The sequence below is a fragment of the Apodemus sylvaticus genome, chromosome 19 (assembly GCF_947179515.1).
Source record: "Apodemus sylvaticus chromosome 19, mApoSyl1.1, whole genome shotgun sequence".
Taxonomy (NCBI): Eukaryota; Metazoa; Chordata; class Mammalia; order Rodentia; family Muridae; genus Apodemus; species Apodemus sylvaticus.
Genome location: NC_067490.1, coordinates 3,497,443 through 3,517,307, shown reverse-complemented (window position 1 = coordinate 3,517,307; position 19,865 = coordinate 3,497,443). Strand labels below are relative to the sequence as shown.

General features: G+C 51.2%; 2 protein-coding genes and 2 non-coding genes across 6 annotated transcripts; all 4 read right to left on the bottom strand.

Annotated features, from left to right (window-relative positions):
• Positions 1 to 1,240: 1,240 nt before the first annotated feature.
• Ddx39b (DExD-box helicase 39B) lies at positions 1,241 to 14,129 on the bottom strand. 3 transcript variants are annotated; one of them, XM_052164173.1, is made up of 11 exons: positions 14,039 to 14,129; positions 12,373 to 12,709; positions 11,381 to 11,508; positions 11,073 to 11,165; positions 7,878 to 8,061; positions 6,299 to 6,417; positions 3,984 to 4,115; positions 2,059 to 2,168; positions 1,785 to 1,929; positions 1,533 to 1,680; positions 1,241 to 1,456 (listed from the first exon to the last, which is right to left on the bottom strand). In XM_052164173.1, the coding sequence occupies exons 2-11, from the start codon at positions 12,581 to 12,583 to the stop codon at positions 1,440 to 1,442; spliced, it is 1,287 nt and encodes a 428-aa protein (XP_052020133.1). In that variant the 5' UTR covers positions 12,584 to 12,709; positions 14,039 to 14,129; the 3' UTR covers positions 1,241 to 1,439. The 3 variants fall into 3 exon arrangements, with proteins under 3 accessions (XP_052020133.1, XP_052020134.1, XP_052020132.1); XM_052164174.1 differs by having other exon boundaries at positions 12,373 to 12,576; positions 14,039 to 14,115; XM_052164172.1 differs by lacking the exon at positions 14,039 to 14,129 and adding an exon at positions 13,094 to 13,239 and having other exon boundaries at positions 12,373 to 12,576.
• Positions 7,756 to 7,829, bottom strand: LOC127670334 (small nucleolar RNA SNORD83). Its single transcript, XR_007974541.1, has one exon. It is a non-coding gene; the product is annotated as a small nucleolar RNA SNORD83 (small nucleolar RNA).
• Positions 13,119 to 13,195, bottom strand: LOC127670333 (small nucleolar RNA SNORD83). Its single transcript, XR_007974540.1, has one exon. It is a non-coding gene; the product is annotated as a small nucleolar RNA SNORD83 (small nucleolar RNA).
• Positions 14,130 to 15,822: 1,693 nt separating the features above from the next.
• On the bottom strand, positions 15,823 to 19,250 carry Atp6v1g2 (ATPase H+ transporting V1 subunit G2). The gene is made up of 3 exons (XM_052164178.1): positions 18,948 to 19,250; positions 18,587 to 18,687; positions 15,823 to 18,079 (listed from the first exon to the last, which is right to left on the bottom strand). Exons 1-3 carry the CDS (start codon positions 19,027 to 19,029, stop codon positions 17,906 to 17,908), a joined length of 357 nt encoding a protein of 118 aa, XP_052020138.1. The 5' UTR covers positions 19,030 to 19,250; the 3' UTR covers positions 15,823 to 17,905.
• Between the last annotated feature and the right edge of the window lie 615 nt (positions 19,251 to 19,865).

The window sequence follows — 19,865 nt, the reverse complement described above, 5'->3', positions numbered from 1 at the left end:
CTGAGGAGGAGAGGGCTAAGTGACTGCAGGAGCACTTGCTGCTCTTGAGAAAACCCAACTTTGCCACACAGCCCTCTGTAACCCGCTCCACAGGACCCAGTGCCTTCTGGCCACCAGACAAAGCACATGCAGGGCATTTAGATAGATGCTGTCAAAACTTAATATTCTGAAAATAAAAACAACGAAATGGAGACTGAGGCATTTGGCTGTTTGTAACGGTAGTTCAGCCTGATGAGACCCTGGCTGTGGGAAAGCTCTTCTGTGCAGATCATCCTCACCTTTGCTAATCCAGAGAGGCAGAGGTGCAGCCAGGGGCACGGAAGTGTGAAACTTTTTCCCAGTGACCAAGAGCAATACCACCCACCCCCCTCTGAGGCACGCCCACCCACATGGCCTCCCTCACAATGTCCATTAGTGCTGAGGCTGGCAACAACTGCAGTTGTGTGGATCTGAAATCTCAAAGCAGAAACACAAGTTCCAGCCTCTGACAGGCCAGACGGGGCAGGGGGCCCATGGCCGGTGCCTTAGCAAGGCCTGACCCTCAAGTGCAGTCAAGGTCTGCAGGGCAGGTTCCGGGGTGCAGCGGCTCAGGCAGCAGCTGTGCTGCACTGCTTTCACCCCTCACCTCCTGCTCCCTTCCCCTCCAGGGATCCCAGCAACACTGCCAAGAACCCCAAGATAATTCTAGGACAGGCCGGCTCTACAGGTACATGTCTGAGGTTAAGAAGCTACCTGGGGCCCGGCGGTGGTGGCTCACGCCTGTAATCCCAGCACTCTGGGCGGCAGAGGCAGGCGGATTTCTGAGTTCGAGGCCAGCCTGGTCTACAGAGTGAGTTCTAGGACAGCCAGGGCTATACAGAGAAACCCTGTAACACTGTCTCAAAAAAACCAAATCCAAAAACCCAAAAAAAAAAAAAAAAAAAAAAAAAAAAGAGAGAGAGAGAGAGAGAAGCTACCTGGGCTTCATGTATAACCTTCTGAACTTCAGACCAAAACCCGAGAAAGAGAAGACAGGCCAGCCCTCTACCACAGCCCTCACAGAAGAAATCCAGCTGGGCTTGGACTTGCTCTTTGCCTCCCGACCCCCAGCAGTGTCCCAGCCTCACTGTCAGTCACTTTGGGAGCCTCACGTCACCAGGCCCCTACCTCTCTAGGACCCTGCCCCACAATAGGCTGGCAGCCCTCCGTGACTCTGGTTCAAGTCCTAAATGGAGCACTTACAGACACCACACACACACAGTTGTTTCATTCTTAGTTTTGTTAAAAAACAAAAACAAACAAACAACTCTGATAAATCAGGACTAGGTTTAGGAGTGGTGGTGACACAGAGAGAAGCATAGACAGGCGGGCCAAGGCGTCGAGTGGGGCCATAGTGTCTCCTCCTGACCCCTGTGTCCTCTTCTACAACAGACTGCCACAGTCCAGGATGGGCGAATCCTCTACCGCGTCTGCTCAACTGAAGAAAAAAGTCAGTTACAGTAAGACTCGAAATGGGAGCATACATGCATGCACACACACACAATGACACTCACTGTAGGAAGAAATGTCGATCTCGTCGGGCAGCTCGCTGATGTTGACTTCAAAACGGTCCTGCACGTCATTAAGGATCTTGGCATCGTTCTCATCTGACACAAACGTGATGGCCAAGCCTTTGGTGCCAAACCGGCCCGCTCTGGCCACCTGGAGGGAAAGGGGAAGACTGCAAGCTCCACAGGGCAGACAGAGAAGGCACACAGCGCGCGCGCGCGCACACACACAGAAGTGGGCTGGGGTGGGCTGCTTACCCTGTGCAGGTAAGTGTCTGAATCTTCTGGCATGTCATAGTTGAAAGCGATGTTCACACGCTCAATGTCCATGCCTCGACCAAACAGGTTGGTAGCCACGAGAATCCTCCGCTGGAAATCCTTGAACTGCTGATACCGAGAGAGCCTTTGTGAGAGAGTAAACAAAAGGGTTGAGACTCCCTTCTCTCCACACTGCTTCCTCCTGAGGATAGGACACAGAAGAACGGGGACACATAGACACACACACACACACCCCCGCTGGCCTCTAACCCACCTCTCCTCCTGGGGCATCCCGCGGTGGATAGCAATGGCTGGGAAGTTCTGCTCCACTAGAAGCTGGGCCAGGGCGATGCAGCGCTGCACGGACTTCACAAAGATCACCACCTAAGGAGCACAGGTGTGATGTATGCACACCAGACAGAGTGTGATGTGCTGTATGTACCAGCATTCTAAAATCAGCGGGTTTTAAGTTCAGGTGTCTGGGTTTTGCCTGCACATATGCTTCTGCATGTGGGCCTGGTGCCTGAAGGGCCAGCAGAAGAGACTGGACCCTCTTTTTCTGCCAACTGTAATTACATGATTGGAAGATGACATAGGTATTGAGAACTGAACTTGGGAATTCTTTTTTTTTTTTTAAAGATTTATTTATTATATGTAAGTACACTGTAGCTATTTTCAGACACCTCAGAAGAGAGTGTTAGATCTCATTACGGATGGTTGTGAGCCACCATGTGGTTGCTGGGATTTGAACTCAGGACCTTAGGAAGAGCAGTCTTAACCACTGAGCTATCTCTCCAGCCCAACTTGGGAATTCTTAGAAGAACAAAAGTGGTTTAACCTCTGAGCCACTTCCCAAGTCCCAGTCTCACTTTTGAAGTTTTTAAAATGTATGTATGCATGGTTTTGTGAATATATGCCAGGTATATGCAGGCGTACTTTCAGGAGTGTGTTGAATCACCTGGAGCCAGTTTCATGGATAGATAGGTGCTGTGAACTGAATGTGCATCCTCTGGAAGAGCAGAAAGTTTGAGACAGGGTTTCTCTATTAGCCCTAGTTGTCCTGAAACACATTATGTAGAGCAGGCTGGCCTCAAACTTGTACTCACAGAGATCCACCTGTCTGTCTAGTGCTTGGGATTAAAGATGTATGCTAACACATGTGGCAGAACTTTGGGTTTTTGTTTTTCAAGGCAGCCCTTTTCTGTATAGTCCTCCTGGCCGTCCTGCAACCCACTCTGTAGACTTCAGAGCTGCCAGTCTCGGCCTCCTGAATGCTGGGTTTAAAGGTGTGTGCTACCTACCACGTCCCAGACCTAGCAGAATTTCTAAAGGAATTCCTCAGTCCCTTATTCCAACTCAAATATCCCTTCACAAATGTTTCTCTGTTCTTCAACCTTACTGCATGTACATCTAGGCCTTAATTTCCAAACATCCTAGCCTCTCAGCTGCATGGACACAAGACCTCAGGCTAGCATACACAAGGGTGAGGCCACCTCTGACCATGTTAAGAATGAGAACTACAAGCCAGGCAGTGGTGGCACACGCCTTTATTCCCAGCACTTAGGAGGCATAGGCAGGCAGATTTCTGAGTTTGAGGCCAGCCTGATCTACAGAGTGAGTTCCTGGACAGCCAGGGCTACACAGAGAAACCCTGTCTCGAAAAAACCAAAGGGGGAAGGGGGTAGGGAGGGGGGAAAGGGAGGACAGAAGGAGGGGGGAGGGGAGGGGGAGGGGAAAGGGAGGGGGAGGGGGAGGGGGAAGAGAGAGAGAGAACACACTACAGGGGCTGGAGAGCTGGCTCAGCAGTTAGAACACTGACCTCTCTTCCAGAGGTCCTGAGTTCAATTCCCAGCAACCACATGGTAGCTCACAACCATTTTTAGTGAGATCTGGTGCCCTCTTCTGGCATGCATGCATACATGCAAGAGGAACACTATATACATATAATAAATCTTTAAAAAAAAAAAAAAAACTAGTCTACAAAACCAAAGATCCTCTTCAAACACCACAGCTCTACAGTGGCCTAGCACAGGCTGCCCCACCTACCAACCTCATCAAGTACTCTACCTTAGCTCTTACCAACTTCATCCTCCACCGCTTCACCTACATACACAGCCTGTCAATCACAGGCCACCTCTACATAGCTTCTGCCACAGCTGGACGTGCAGTGCTCACGCCTACACAGACCCTGATACTGACCTGGTTGAACTCGAGGACATCAAGAAGATCAAAGAGCTTCCGGTTCTTCTCGTTGTCCTTCAGTTTCACGTAGTATTGCTGCAACCCATGCAGCGTCAACTTGGTCTCGTCATCCACGAAGATCTCCATAGGCTGAGGGGGAGGAGGGGTGGGGGCAGGAGGAGGGCAGAGTGGGGGGGTTAAACCTGGGGGGGTGGAGGACGCTGATCTCCAATACACCCCATGGGAGGATGGGGAGGAGAGAAAGGACTGAAAACCCCTCCCCTCCGCAAAGAATACTCTGTGCTGAGGTCTCTTTCCAGCTAGATCTGGCAGCATCCACATCAACGGAATTTTAAGCCCAATTGATAATGGTTAGATTGGAGCTCTGCACAGAGCAAGGTGCCTGTTGCCAGGTGGAAATGGTGGAGAGACAACAGGGCATGGTGCGCAAGGGGAGAGCATGGCCAGTACACCCAGGAGAGGCAGTGATCTTTCCACAACAGGACAAAGACAATGGCCCTACTCAGCTCTCGTTTCTGCACTTTAGCAAATGTCCTCACGACCAGAAGGTTGCGATGGACACCATCTAAAAGCCATTTAACAGCCAAGCATTGGCAGCAGACTGACCCCAGCTCTCAGGTGGTTGAGGTAGTATTTTCTCTAAAATGTCATCAAAGAGGAGCCAACACTGCTCAGGGCGAGAGGCACTCTGCTCTGAACCACCAGGTCAGCTTTAGAAGAGAATGGCCTCTGAATTCAGTCAAAAGCATCTACATGTGGGGGATCGGGGACAAATGTCCCAAGCCCTCACCCACACCTGCCACAGCCAGGCCAGGCCAGGCCAGCTCCCCCAGCTCTACCTCAGCACGCCTCGAGGGCCCTTTCCCCTCTTCTCTCCTGGTACCAGGAGACATCCTAAGCAGCTCCTCCTGACCTGAGTCCCTACCCCCTGCAGATGCCCTGAGACCTCCACAACTGAGCCTGCCTGCTTTCTTCAACTCTTAACTAAAGGGCATAGCTTCTCTTTCTCCATCTTCCTCCTCACAGCAGCTGTGAGATTTATAGCTTGGCTGCCCTGTTTTTCTTATACAAAGATCTTTTAGCATCAAAGGTGAAGAAGGCAATGGAAAGGAAAATCACATTTCATAAAAAATAAAAAAATAAAAAAAGTATGTGTACCCACCCCTAACCCTTGAAGGGAAGGAAGGAGCATACATAAATCCTGAGGCAGACAGTTATCTCCAGGCTGGACTTTCCCCCACGCTCCATACTGTCTGAGAGACAGTTTATATAGAACCAGGAACCAAGGCAAGGGTCACAGAAACCTCTTCCAGAAGCAGGCTCCTCAGTAAGTCCCACAGCTGCCTCCTGATTCTGCCCCAAGCCCAGCCCAAGAGAAAGCCATCTTCTCAAGGGAAGGCCAGGGAGGGTGGACGACCCACTGCTCAGTCTCCGCACTGACACCCACTAGGTCGCTTGTCGGTACAGCTTCGTTTCCCATAACCCTCATTTAAAAAACGAGAAAAAAAATCCACCACCCCATTCAGGACACTTCCTCCCCCGACAAGTATGGGAAAATGGGGTACAGCACATTAGGTTCAGGAAAAAACCGGGAACAGAAAAAGAGGCTGGAATGGTCCTCAGCATCCTGGTCAGGCTCCCGTGGCCTCCGCGGCTGCCATCCGCTGCTCGCAGGTCTGCGTTCTGCCGTCGTGCCTCAGTGCTTCTCTGCTGCCAGCTCACATCAACCAAGGCTCCGATGGGCGCAGGGAGGTATGGGCGGGAAGGAGTGGGGACTGCGGGGCTGAGGTGCCAGAGGCCCCCGCTCCTGGAGGTTGGGAGGGGCCGACTCGTGGTGCTGTTTGTCTGTTCTTCTTCTGGACAGGCCCTGCCCCTGACTGTCCCTCTCTCGCTCTCCTGCCACTGACATGTAGAGTTTCGGTGAGCAGAGGCTCCAGCTGAATGCTCCATGCCACCTGGAGGGTGCGTGGCTGAAGGGGGTGTGTAGTAGACGATAGGAGGGGGAGAGGGCACAAAATTCTGCCCTGCCCCCAAAGGGAGAAGAGGTTCAAAAATGTCGTGATTAAAAAATGTCAAACACTACCCGCTCTCACGTTAACCCGACCAAGTCTTCCGGAGTTTCCCTGGCACGCGCAGACCCTATCACTAACTGTCTCTGCCTCTGTGTTTTTCTTCAAGGAGTTGTTGCTCCCAGATGGGCACAAGCTCCCTTCTCGGTGCTTGAAGGACAAGGGAGTCTGGAGGAAGAGGGCGAGGAGGGGGAGGAGGCAGCGGGCGGGGAGTGGAGGGAGAGAAGGTAGAAGGGTATTTACATCTTGCATGAACTTGCGGCAGACTGGGCGGATCTCTTTGCTCAAGGTAGCACTGAACATCATGACCTGCTTCTCATGGGGGGTCATGCGAAAAATTTCCTGGACATCCCGACGCATGTCTGCAAGAAAAAAATTCACAGAAGAAAATGAGTCTGTGACGTAAGTCTGGTGAGGTCAATGAAACTCTGAGGGAAGCCACTGCAGAGATGTGGTGTTTCCACGAACAATCCAGGCTTTGAGGCACACGCCTGGAATCCCAGCACTTAGGAGGTCCTGGCTGGAGGACCAGGAGCTGTGTATACTAGTAACAGCATGAAAAAAGCAATGTGCTTAGAAAAAGACTTGGGAGCCGGGTGGTGGTGGTGCACACCTGTAATCCCAGCACTCTGGGAGGCAGAGGCAGGCAGATTTCTGAGTTCGAGGCCAGCCTGGTCTACAGAGTGAGTTCCAGGACAGGGCTATACAGAGAAACCCTGTCTCGAAAAAAACGAAACGAAACGAAACGAAACGAAACTAAAAGAAAAGAAAAGAAAAGAAAAGAAAGACGACTTGGGGGTCAAATTCCACTCCCGTGTTCAGACAAGAAAAATGTGACCGAACCTAAAGTCCACATTTATAAAATATGGAGCATGAGGCTGGATAGAGGTACGGCAGTTAAGGGCACTTACTGTTCCTACAGAAGACCCACATTAGGTTCCCAGCTCCCACAACTTAGTTCCAGGGGGGTCACTGCCTCTCTTCTCTATGGTGGCAAGCATGCATGCACACATTTAAATAATAAACTTACGTCTGTAGTCCCAGAACTCAGGAGGCAGAGGTAGGCAATTCTCTGAGTTTGAGGCCAGCCTGGTTTCTAACTTAAGTTCGAGGCTAATCAGTGCTATACAGTAAGACCTAAACATACATATTGTCTCTAAGAAAACATGCACAAACCTCTGAAGGCCCTTTCCCACTGTTATCCCTACGCCCGTCTCAGAAGCACTTTCTCTCTACAACCGCCTGCTGTGCCTTCCACCTTCACCTCTAGCCTCACACACCGTTTGGCCAGACAGACACAGACAGATGCGGCCTGTCTAATGCCACCATCAGTATGCCATCTTGGGACAGCCAAAGGCCATTTGGAAAGACCTCTCTCTAGAGCTACAGTCTTCTACTCTCCAAACTCAACAAAACCAATTCTCTGACCCTCTCTCTCTTAAAGATAAGGGCTCACTCTGTAGCCCTTGGGATTAAAGACATGTTAAGCCTTTTTTAAAAAAAGGTTTTTCAGGAGTTTCTCCGTGTAGTCCTGGATGTCCTTGAACGAACTAACTAACTAACTAACTATAGACCAGATGGGCCTTGAACTCAAGAGACTCCCCTGCCTTCGACTCAAGGCATGTGCCCAAACCAGAACTGGAGCTCCGCACACCTCGGCAGAGCGAGCTCACAGCACAGCACCAGGGGACAAGAAGCAGAGCCATCAGTCATGGGTGATAGATAAGAGTCGTCCTTGCACACAGGTGCTCCTCTGTCAAACACATCATTTGGCTCAAAGGGCGGCTCCCCGACCACCTGAGCCGGCAGCACCGCCACTCACCGAGCTGTTCAAGCATCTTGTCACACTCGTCCAAGATAAAGTGTTTAATGTGTTTGAGGTTCAGGCTCTTATTCCGAGCCAGGGCTAGGATCCGGCCAGGAGTCCCCACGACAATGTGTGGGCAGTTCTTCTTCAGCACCTCTTCATCCTTCTTGATAGACAGACCGCCAAAAAACACTGCCACCTGTCAACCACAAGGAAAGACAATGTTCCAGTCTCCCAGAGTTCCCATTCTCTCCCACCCCTTTGTTTGAGTTAAGGCCTCACTGTATAGCCCTAGCAGCCTGTCTGTCACCCAAGTGCAGAATAAAGGCCATGGGCCACCTTGCCAATGCCAATGTGTTCTTTCTGTAGTTGATTGTAAACCAACTCTTAGCTTTCAGGCCTGCAGTGACTCCTGTGCCTCCGTACGAAACAGGTAATGCAGGTAAGAAACAAAGCGACTTGCTCAGCACCTCAGGGCTAAGGGGGATGGACGGAAGGAACACTCAGCTTCTCAGCCTCCACTCAAACTCTACGATAGGGTCTCTCGACACAGCCCTACTGGCCTACACAAGGAGGCACATGTGACTCTAAAGTCACAGCTTCCTTACACAAATGAAGAAAGCAAGAAGCCACCAAGAAGTGTGAGGTGCCACCAAACAAGCCACAAGCAAGCTTTCCTAACTGAACTGTCACTCAGTCCAGCTGGCCTAGAGCCTTTGCTTCCTGAGTGCCTGAGATGAAAGTCACACCACCTGTAAACCACTAGGTGAGTGTGAGCTGTGACACTAGGTAAGTGCTGGATGTGCGCTGTGACACTAGGTAAGTGCTGGATGTGCGCTGTGACATGTGGACTTGTCCAATTTCAAGGGGAAAGAATCAGGAAGCTTACTCCACAGTAAACCTCCCTCTCAATCCAAAATCACAAGTGGTTACCATGTGGCATACAGGAGCATTCCTGTCAAGTGTTTTACCTAGTATCAATTAAGCTTTCAGGTATGTTACAAACACTCAGGGAAAAGCCAGCCATACCTCACTAGGGAGGGACTAGACAGCCCCCTACAGGACACTTTGTTGCAGAACCAATGAAAAGTAAAGATAATTCTGATTTTATGGCTATGTAGGTAACTGATGAGGGGGGCTCCCCCTCCAGGCCTGGCCTCACACTTGATCCCAACCCTCATAGCATTTGGAGTGGCACACAGGTGTTGTGGGATCTGCAGAGGACTGGTCAATGGTCTGCAATCCTCCCCCTTTGTGAGACATTAGCCCAGGGCAGCCTTCAACCCCAGCAAACTCCCACCTCAACCTCCAAAGCCCCGGGGAAACAGGAATGAGCCCCTGGGACCGCTTCAGTTTCCAACTATCAGATCCACAGAGAGGACCACTCAGCCCAAGAACTAAAGTCTATCAGTCTCTTGGTAAGGTTATGATAACAACATAAAACCAGAGGCACAGACACACAGACACAAGCACAGAGACAATCTCCAGATCAGAAACTATTCTCAGAATCCTAGGAGGAAAATATATAAATATGCTAAAATGTTTCACAAAGAGGCCATAAGCTTGCATACGGACAGGTTAGGAAAACAATGTCTAATGTCTAATGCTTGGTTATGCAGTGCAATGAAAAATTCAGAGACCACAAGCTCTCTGGATTCCTTTAGCACTTTGCACATACTGCCTTTCCTTTTCTTCTTCTTCCTCCAGAATTTCCCTTTTTAAATCTGTCATGCTGGGCATGGTTGTGGAGATGATGACATGTGCCTTTAATCCCAGCGGAAGCAGAGCTGACTTGGAGGTCAGCCCAGTCTGCTGAGCAAGTTCCAGGACAGTCTGGGCTACATAGGAAAACCCTGTGGTGGTGGTGATTGTGGTTGTGGTGGGGTGTGTGTGTGTGTATGTATTAACACGTGTATTGTATAAGTAACAATATCTTAAGCACTATCGTGTGTACATGGCGTGTGGGTGTGGGGAAAGAGAAGTCAGGGTCAGAGGGCTCTGTGGACCTGGTTCTCTCCTGGCACCTTGCATGGTTCTGTGCAGGAAACACTTTTATCTGAGCCATTTCTCTGACCTCCCACTTTGATTTTTAAGAAATTATTTTCAGTTTAGGGTTCTGCTTCAAAATTACAAGTACCCTTTAAAACACACAGTGAGTTGCAGGGGTGGAGCTGGGGGTGGGCACAGACCCACAACCTCTGCACTCAAGCAGCAGACACATGATGGCAAGCACCCATCCACAGTGACATCCCGCCCCAACCAAGCAAAACTACAGTATGTTTTAAAAAAACCCCACAGCAGGCCACACACACCCAGGCATGGAAACACATAATCTCAAAAGTTCCAAAGGGATGCCAAGTATGAGACCACACCACGCTCCTTCATAGAACACACGGGCCACTTGTAATGACCCCCAGAAAGCTTTAACCATTCTAGAGTTGAGTCCACGCCAGAGCTGCTTTAGAGCAAGCGAGCGTTTAGCTTCCCCTAGCCACACATACCCCAAACTCCCAAGCACTCCACCAAGCAGTACAGTACAGAACAGAACAGAACAGAGGCTCTGGCCCAGCCAGGTGGCAAAGGCCTGACCCAACTACTCAGGAACTTGAGGCAAGAGCCTCAGGGTCAAGGCCTACTGTCTCTAGACTAAGGTGAGTTCAAGGCCTACCAGGATAACTTGGTAAAGAGACAATTGTAGCTGGGCAGTGTTAGCTCACGCCTTTAATCCCAGAACTTGGGAGGCAGAGGCAGACAGATAGATGGATTTTTGAGTTCGAGGCCAGCCTGGTCTACAGAGTGAGTTCCAGGACAGCCAGGGCTACACAAAGAAACCCTATCTCAATAAAACATACACACACAAAGACAATTGTAAGCATAAAAACGAAGGGACCCAGGAGTTGCTCAGTCCCACACTTAGTAGCTGAAGGCTCTGGAATGGAATTTGCAGTACCAAAACCAATTACAAAGTGTTGTAGTGGCATTACCTAAAGCTTCGAACTCTCAGCAATACAGACGCATTCACAGTATGGAACCCAGAAGGGCAGCTACAGAAGGGCCTGGCAGTGACTGAAGTCTCTCCTGGGCCCCGGCCTGCAGGAACACACCACTGACAGCACAGGGCCTCCCTCCCCTACAGCTACTCGAGGACAGCCAACCACTGGCCTGCAAGCCCCCACAGCATCCCTGCCCAGGTTTCCTCACTCCCCTTACCTTGACATTCGGCATGTACTTTGAGAAACGCTCATATTCCTTGCTGATCTGAAAAGCCAGCTCCCTGGTGTGACACATCACCAGCACAGACACCTGAAGGTGCAAATGGAGACAGACACCGTACAATCAGCCCCTCGACACAAGAGCATCTGCCAACTTGTGGGTGAGGTCGGTCTCATTAAACCATTATGCCCATCAGCTACAGAGCATCCCCTCTGAACTGCCGGAGGAGACAGCTCTGAGAGCACAGAACAGCCTCCCTCCTGGCCACCCAACCTCAACGCCCTCTCCAGCACTAACCAACATACCTGCCCAGTAACCGGCTCCAGTTGCTGCAGTGTGGCCAGGACAAACACTGCTGTCTTGCCCATGCCTGACTTGGCCTGGCACAGGACATCCATCCCCAGAATGGCCTGAGGGATGCACTCATGCTGGACTACAAGGGAAAAGGAGAGACATACATTTTTTGCACCATGCCAAACCCCTTTCTCCCCAGCTGATGTGTCAGCTTTTACCTTGTCACCTGTCAGACCCCATCCTTTGTCTGCCCCTCATCACACAATCAAACCCTCCTACCTGTGCCCCAGGTCCCCGGTTCTACTAAGAACCCCTGCGAACCCACCAACAGCTCTCCTTCCACATTCCTGGCTATCCTTATTTTTCTTATACTGTAACAACCCATGAGTCTGACTGTCATGGGCCATTTCTCCTCATAGGCTGCTGTGCTTTTGGGTCATGTAACCACCCTGCAACCTTGAACAAAATGAAGGACTTGGTACCTGACCCACAAGCCACAGAAGCCAGAATGTTTTTGTTTTTTTGTTTTTGTTTTTTTTTTTAAGTTTTTTGAATTTGATTTTTTCGAGACAGGGTTTCTCTGTGTCCTGGAACTCACTGGGTAGACCAAGCCGGCCTCGAACTCAGAAATCCGCCTGCCTCTGCCTCCCAGAGTGCTGGGATTACAGGCATGCTCCACCACCGCCCGGCTAAAAGCCAGAATCTTTAAATGGATCGTTAAAGGTTTCTGGAGAACACAGTTGGCCTGGCCCAAAAGTGGGGAACTAAAGGTCCAAACAGTCAAATGTTTTAAAAACCAAGCCAAAAAAAAAAAAAAAAGGCAGCCCTCTGTTTAATGGAAAAACAAAAGCCACTTCTACAGCTAAGGTTCTAAATACATTCTCAGAGCTTGGCCTGTCCTAAATAAATTCAAATCCTATGACCGCAGAGACGAACCACGCTTTTCTCTTCTTGCACCCCTAAGGTGCTAAATAAGGCCTCTATACCCAACAATAAAATATACCCTCTGATGGATGCTCAAAGCCACAGTCGACGATGGCCCGCAGCAACTCTGGCTTGAGTAGGAAATCTCGAAAGCCCGAGCTGTGGATGGAGACGTAGGAGCCCTTGACGTCTTTCTTGGCGGGAGCTTCGGTCCCATCTGCCCCAGCGGCTGTCTCCACCTCATCGTCTTCATAGTCCAAGAGCTCATTGTCCACATCGTTCTCTGCCATGATTGGGCCGGCAGGGGGAGAAGGGAGGTCTCTGAGTTAGGTGTCCCAGAGCAGGTGAGGGAGCAAAGGGAAAGAGAGGAGGTTGAAGAACAGCAAGGGAAAAGACACCAGTTTCCGACAGAAGAGCTGGGAGAGGTGACAACAACAATAACAAAAAACAAACAAACAAACAAAAAAAAAAAAACGGAAAAACTCATCAGTCATGAATGGACTCGTCACTTCTCCATCCCTTACACCCTTCCTATTTTCCCTGAACTGTGAAACCTTTGTCCGGAAAGAAAAGTACCACAGAGACACACACGACATAAAAAAAAAAAACAAAAAAAACGGAACACCAGACGGCAGAGACAAAGAGTGGTTTCGACTGCTAACCAGATTTAGGATCACACTTTGACAGGCAGGAGCCTGACTCAGAGAGCGCGGCAAAATGAGCGTGACGAACGACTCACGCGAGGGTGGAGACACAAAGGACAAGAGAAGACAGAGACTGCGCTTTCCAAACCCTGTCACCTCGCGGTGTTGGTCCCCCAACGTCAGCCATCAGTCAAGGGTGATAGATAAGGGTCAGCATTGCGCAGAGCGCTCACTTCCCAAATGCAAACATCATGTGGCTGCCGCTATTCACCTGCTCATAAACACCCGAGTGCCCGGCGGGCGGCGCACACCCGTGATCCCCAGCACCGGGGAAGCAGAAGCAGGAAGGAAGGTGGGCGGGGGTGGGGGAACACTGAGATAATTAAACAGTAAGTGCAGGGGTATGAATGGCTCCATTTCAAGAAAAAAAATGTTTTGAAAAAGCTGGGTGTATACAGTTAAATAATAGCGCTTGCTTAGCAACGCGAGAGGCCGCAAGGATCGGCCCGGCGCTGCCGAGATTAAAAAGTCACATTAAGGAATTAAGGTCACAGCTGAGAACGATGCAGGCTTAAGAGCATGAGCCGAGTGGCCTTAAAAACGAACGCCTTGCGGTGCTCTCGGAAAGCTTGCCGAGAAGTGCGCGGCACCATTGGTCATGCACAGAGACAGCCATTGAGCGAGAGCTCCAAATAAGGGCGCGTAAGCCGGGGTCAGAGGGCTGAATGGGCCCCGGAGCAGGATCCTTCCCATCCCCGGCCGAGCAAGAAAAGGCCCGGAGGGGAGATGCGAGGGGCCCCGCCCTCCTCCTGGCGCCGCCTCCGGCCGCCGCGGCCTCGGGTGGGCAAAGGACCCACTGGAACATCCAGGAAACGAGGAAACAATGGCGGCCGAGGCCACCATTTTGGATCCTTCCCCCCTGATCTCCCAGCTCCCCACCAAGATTTGCTCTCAGAAAGGGTCGAAAACAATGGAACTGGGCGCCCGCCTACGCGCCGGCGGCCACGGCGCCGGCCGGGCACGAGGTATCAGGGGCCCGCGCGGCGGGGCGAGCCGCGGGAGGAGCAGATGGCGGCGGATGGTGCACAAGGCCAAGCTTACCTAAGCACTGCGAGCGTGTATGGCGGCAGCAACAGGGACGGAGGCGGGAAGCCGCCTTCACTTCCGGTTCCTGGCCTCCCGCCTTCCCGGCCGCCAGGGCGCATGCGCGGGGTGCGAGAAGCCGGCCTCTCGCTGCGCGCGCTCCGCGGCTGGCTTTGCAGAATGCCCACTTGAAATTAAGCTTCTGACGCCTCCGCGCGTCGCCAGTAGCAAGAGCGCGACAGGAAGCTCACATCTTTCCCTGCAGATCTCTCCATTTTTTCTTCTGCGCTTCTGCATACCCTCCGACGGTCGACTTTACTTTTGTTTGCCACGCCAGGCTTCTCCCTGGGCACCACTCTGTGGGCACGGAGGATTCCGCGAGCCGAATAAGAAGCGTTCTCACGGGGTCCTTAGCCTCGTAGTCAAGGTGACCCAAGAGCGGCTAACTCAGGCATCTGCTGGAGGGGAGGGGGACGCGTTACCACGCCCATTATAGTTGTGCAGAGAATAGGCAGATTTTACCCAAAATTAAATTGGGAGATGGAGGCTTACATTCTGTCTAGGTGCTAAATAAATGGTAGAGTTTGAGGTCATGCACGTTTCCATAATTATTACTAACTAGAGCTACAGAATGATCTCAGTTCCATTATTCAGCCTTGATCCCCCCATATGTGGTACTCCCTTCTTTGAGATGCTACATATATCAGAAGTGATTTCCTGTTGCCTTGCTACAGGAAAACATAAGCACGCGCTTTCCCTATTAAGGGCACTTAATTTTAATACTAAGTAACACTAAGTAAGTATCATTGTTGCAAACCAGCTGGTTGTGTTCTGCTCAACCAGAAGCTCGGATTCCTCAGCATTTGGCAGCTGTAAGTAGCAGGCCAGTGGGTTTTGTATAAATCTGGGAAGAAGTGGGGAATTCCTCAGCCCCTGGTAACTTAGTCTGTGCTGTAGCTCCAGAAAGTGAGGTACCTGCGCCTTTGGCTTTGAAGAGTTTCCAGGAAACTCTCCTAGTGACCTAGTTGGCAGGTTCTCAGTCACTGTCTTCCCGTTACTGAACCTGATGTGGTGGCACTGCAGAGGGTAGCATAGTAAAGTTTGTCCCAGCTGACCTCACACCAGGTGAGCCAAACATTCTGCTTTACCCACAGCAAAGGGTGTTTGCACCAACCACAGCAAACAGCAAATGACTTGTGTTTGCACCAATCATAATACTATCCCTTTGGCACCAGTCATAACAAATCCTCCTGCTACAGGACTCTGGGAAGTTCCACCACTGGAGAGGAGAGGGAGGAGAGAAACAACCCTGGCCGAGCCACGCTTTCAGGAGTTGGAGCAATTAGCTGTCATCACTGTGTGGTTTTCACTAAGCCTTTATAGAGGGTTCAAAATGGCCAGTCAGACTAGCTGTTTGCCTAACAGTCCTGGTTAAGGTAGCCAGGGCAGGAAGGGATTGACTAACAGCTAGCTGTGATTTTAACAATGCTTAAAACCTGGGCCACTGGGCGCAGAGCAAGGCGAGCCCCCCTCCTCTGTCTTACCATCTTTTCTTCCTTTCTCTGTTTCTGAGTCTGAGCTGTTATATAGCCTATTCTGGCCTCAAACTCTCAATTCTCTAGCCTCTGCCTTCGAATTCTTGGATCTGGATGTAGGATCATGCCCTGCTCCACTATCCTATAAACAAAAGAAAACAGAAATAAAACAAGGTGGCCAAAGCAATACAGCTAATGGGGAAACAGCAGGGTTTGAGCACCCCAATTTCCCATCACGTGTGTCCCTCCTCTTAAAAATCTGCTTGCTTTTGTATAGCTATTTCCCCTGGTTTGAAACATTCCCTCCTGACGAGTGTGGAGAAGGCTCATGAAATTCAGAAATAAGTTGCAAGACACAGAACCCTTTGCCCAGATTATGTCACCAGTAAACAGCTCCTGGTTACAGGATTCTCTTCGGTCTTCGTACAAGTCACGCAGAGGACACCGGTGATGGATGACTTTTGGATGAGAAACTGCTCCAGTCTCACTCCTATAAATAAGCTATCACCCACGATACAACCAATGACTCCAGTGAGCCCCTTGGTCTGCCAGGCGAGACTTGGGAGGTGAAATTTCTTTGGTGTTTCATGACTGCTTTATTTGGCATAGACTTTTGTTTTTAATGTGTCTCTACAGAAAAGTCATACAAGAAAAGACTATCGGTTACCTCATTGACTCAAGCTCAGCGTGAAATGAGCTGTGGAGGGAACTGATACAGGAATGGGCGTCAGAGGCCAGCAGTGTCCCACCCCCTAGCATCTTTTTATTCCGAAGTATTCATTAACTGCTAATCAAGTGCGAAGTGCTGTCCTAGGCTCTGGGGACACAACGACCTTATCATCAGAAACATAATGAGCAACGGTACCCAAACATAATGTCAAGCCAGGTGTGGTGGTGCATGTCTTTAATTCCAGGACTCAAGAGGCAGAGGCATGTGGATCTCTGTGAGTTCAAGGCTAGCCTGGCCTAGCAAATTCCAGGACAGTCAGGGATACATAATAAGGTGCATGGTGATTCTCTGTCTGTCTGTCTGTCTGTCTCTCTCTCTCTCTCCCATTCTCTCCCCCATTCCCCCCCCCCACCTCTCTGTCACTGATGAGCAGCCTAAAACAAGGAAAGGGACAAGTTCTGCTCTGCCAACGTTTCCTTACAGCTGCTCCTGAGGAAGCACACGTGCTCCCTCTTGAGAGAGAGAACATAGGACCATGTGCTGCTGTTTCTCCGAAAAGCTTCCAGGACAGCCCTCTGCAGTGCTTTGGAGACCGTATCAGTGCAGAACGCTGTGGACATCGGCCAAAGTGAGGGGTGGCGAGGCAAAGGAGGCTGCTTTCACCTCACTGACAGCAGAGTCATCCGACGGTGTTTCATTGACACTCCGCTGTTACACAGGGAGGCGAGGTGCCCAGGGCATGGAAAGGAACGCATGCATGTGGATGTCGCAGATCTCTTCAGCTCCCAGAAGCAGCAAGCTTTGGGGAAACAGAGGAAAGGGGAGCCAACCACGAGGAAGACCAGAGAAACAACGGGAGGTGCTAAGAGGTTCGATATATATTTAGGACTCAGAGAGAGGCACTCAATGACATTATTACTCTCAACTGTTCAGGGGGCATGATATGCTAGCAGAAAGCAAGAAAAACAAATTCTTAGAGGATTACTAGAGTTACAGTGACTGAGCAGAGCTGGAACACCGGGAATAAAAAAGTCAGGAGACAGGATTAGGATTCTGGCAGGCGCGCAGAGTGTGGTCATGATACAGGCTCGCAGCTACTGCCCATCTGGAACTATGCTGAATTCTCATAGGACAATTCACAGCAGCCACTTTACAAAGTAAGCATTGCCATCATTCCAGTTACAAAGACAAGGACACTGAGGCTTCCAGGTTAAATAGCTTGTACCACTTGTAGCCAGCAGCAACCAGGGGTGGGAGAGGAACAGAAGTTACTGAGCTCTGAAGTCAGGGTGCTTTTCATACGCCTGTCACCACGACACACGTTTCTCAGAGGGATCCAGTGGAGACGAACTGGACATTCATTAGTGTAATTCCAGTGGGTGTCGTGGAACCAGAGATCTCAGTTTGAACGAGCTATTTGTACGTCTCACGGGAGAATATTGGGTTCTGCCACACAGAAGCCTCCCCTCCAGGAACAGGTTACTATGCACTATGCGAAGTGATCTGATGGGGGGGCGGGTTAGTGTGGACTGAGCTCAGGCTCTGCGTATCAGGGCTCTGCGCATGCTACACAGGCGGGGATAGTTCTCTGTGGAAGGAGGATAGTTGAGTAGGGATAGTTCTCTGTGGGAGGAGCTGACAGAAGGAGTCACTCTAGGCCTGTGTCCCTAAGCAATGGTTCTAGACAGTAATCCGATAGTTGGGGTGGACCTGGGGCCTGACGTCACAGACCATGCCGAGAAGCTGAGCCAGCACACGCTCCCGGTTTCTCTGCTGGGAGCTCTGCATGCCCTGAACCTGCCGTCTGGTGGCCTGCTCCACTTCAGCAGACAGGTTCCCCTGAGAGCCCATGGCCTGGAGGGCGGGGGTGGAGGAAAGAAGGAGAAAAGCAGACACAGAGAAAGGAAGGTCCCAGCGAGCAGAAGGGAAGATTCTGAATAAGGTCTGGGAAACCTTTCCAAAACGATTCCCACCCCACAAAAACATGTAGACACCAGACAGGTCAGCACGATCCCTACTTCTGAGACTGTAAAATCCCCACCTCCTCACCACAACGACCATAACACTGTCCCCCACCATCAGGGTTACCACACTCCACACAGATTGTGAAGGCTGCCCCCACAGGTCTCCTGTGCCCTTTAAAACCCCCAGACCTTATGGATCCTGCCAAAGCTTTACCAATGTGTGGGCCTTGTCAGGGCCTCCTCAGCTCTCGGACACCCTAATTTCTTGCTGAGTCACCTACATACTTCTTACAAGGGGCACCCACCAATTTACCCCTGGGTGGATCCCTCCCCTCCCCCTCCCCTCCCCCTCTCAGTTCCCTTCTCCCCTCCCCCTCCCAGCTCCTCCTCAACTCACTGCCTGCTGCTTGCCCTGGAACTCCTGCTCTCGCTCCCTGCGGTATTGCTCCACCTCCATCTGAGCCTCCTCCTTCGCCTGCTTCAGGCGCCGGGCCTTCCCTAGAGGCAGAAGGACAGTGAGTATAGACACACACACAGACACACACACACACCAGGTGCGATAGTGGGATCGGTGCCCTTTAGAAAGTTATTCAGACTCCTATCAACCAACCAAGTGCTAGGCTGTAAAACCCACCCGTCTCTTCTAATCCCCCAAACTGTCCCCATTGTCCTTGGGTTTTCCCAGGGACTCAAATGTCCGCTATCCCCGATTCCTAAATCCTCCTTCCAGATTCCTAGAAGAGGAAAAGGGAGCTCACTCTTCCTGGCATCGGCCACCTTCTCCGCTGCCCGCTTCTCAGCCTGGAGGAGCTGCTGGATACCCTGGGTCTGACTGGCCATTTTTGTCACGAGAGAAGATGCTGTTTCGAAGGCGACCAAGGTACCAGACGGCTCCCACCCTCCAGCGCCTACTCCTCCGGTCCCACTGGGTCTTAGTGCTCCCGTTTTCACTCAGTCTCCTGCCCCGCGTGGGCGTCTCATCCTCGCTCAGATGACTGGTCCTCCTCTCGAACCTCCCTGAGGTAGTACCCTAAACGGCCGCCCGGGGGCAGCAGAGACCAGCTCTGTGCTGACTGCGGCAGCAGGTGCAGGGCCTCTCGTTGTCACCAGGGTCCGGAGAGATGGGGCTGGGGGAAGCGGAGGGCAGAGTGCTTGGGTGGGAGGAGGTCTTGACTGGTGGTCTCGAAGGAGACACAAAGACGATGAGAATGATGTGGGAAGGTAAGGACGTGCTTGGACACAGTACGCTGGGTTTCACTCACACTCCCAACTGCGTCTCCACGCCTCCCTCCGCCCTTCCCCCTCTCTTTTCAGCCTCCATCTTCTCTTTAGACTTTTCCCTCCAAATCCGAACGTCTACACACATCTCCCTGCCCTGTCCTACGTTTGTTAGTGTCTACTCACGTGTTTTTCTTTTTGGATCTACCCATGTACTTGGCCTCATTGTGATTGTGTGTGTGCATGTGATTGTGTGTGTGTTTAGAGACTTCTCTCTGTACTCCTGGCTGTCGCTGCAGCTCGCCCTATAGACCAGGCCTGCCTCTGCCTCCCTTCAGAACATCGCCTCCAGTCTCCCGCTTGCAGGAGGACCCGATGTCGCCAATTGTCTTGTTTCCCCTCCGGAGGCCTAAACGCCAGTCACCCAGTCGGACGGAACGATTTCCGGGATGGAACAC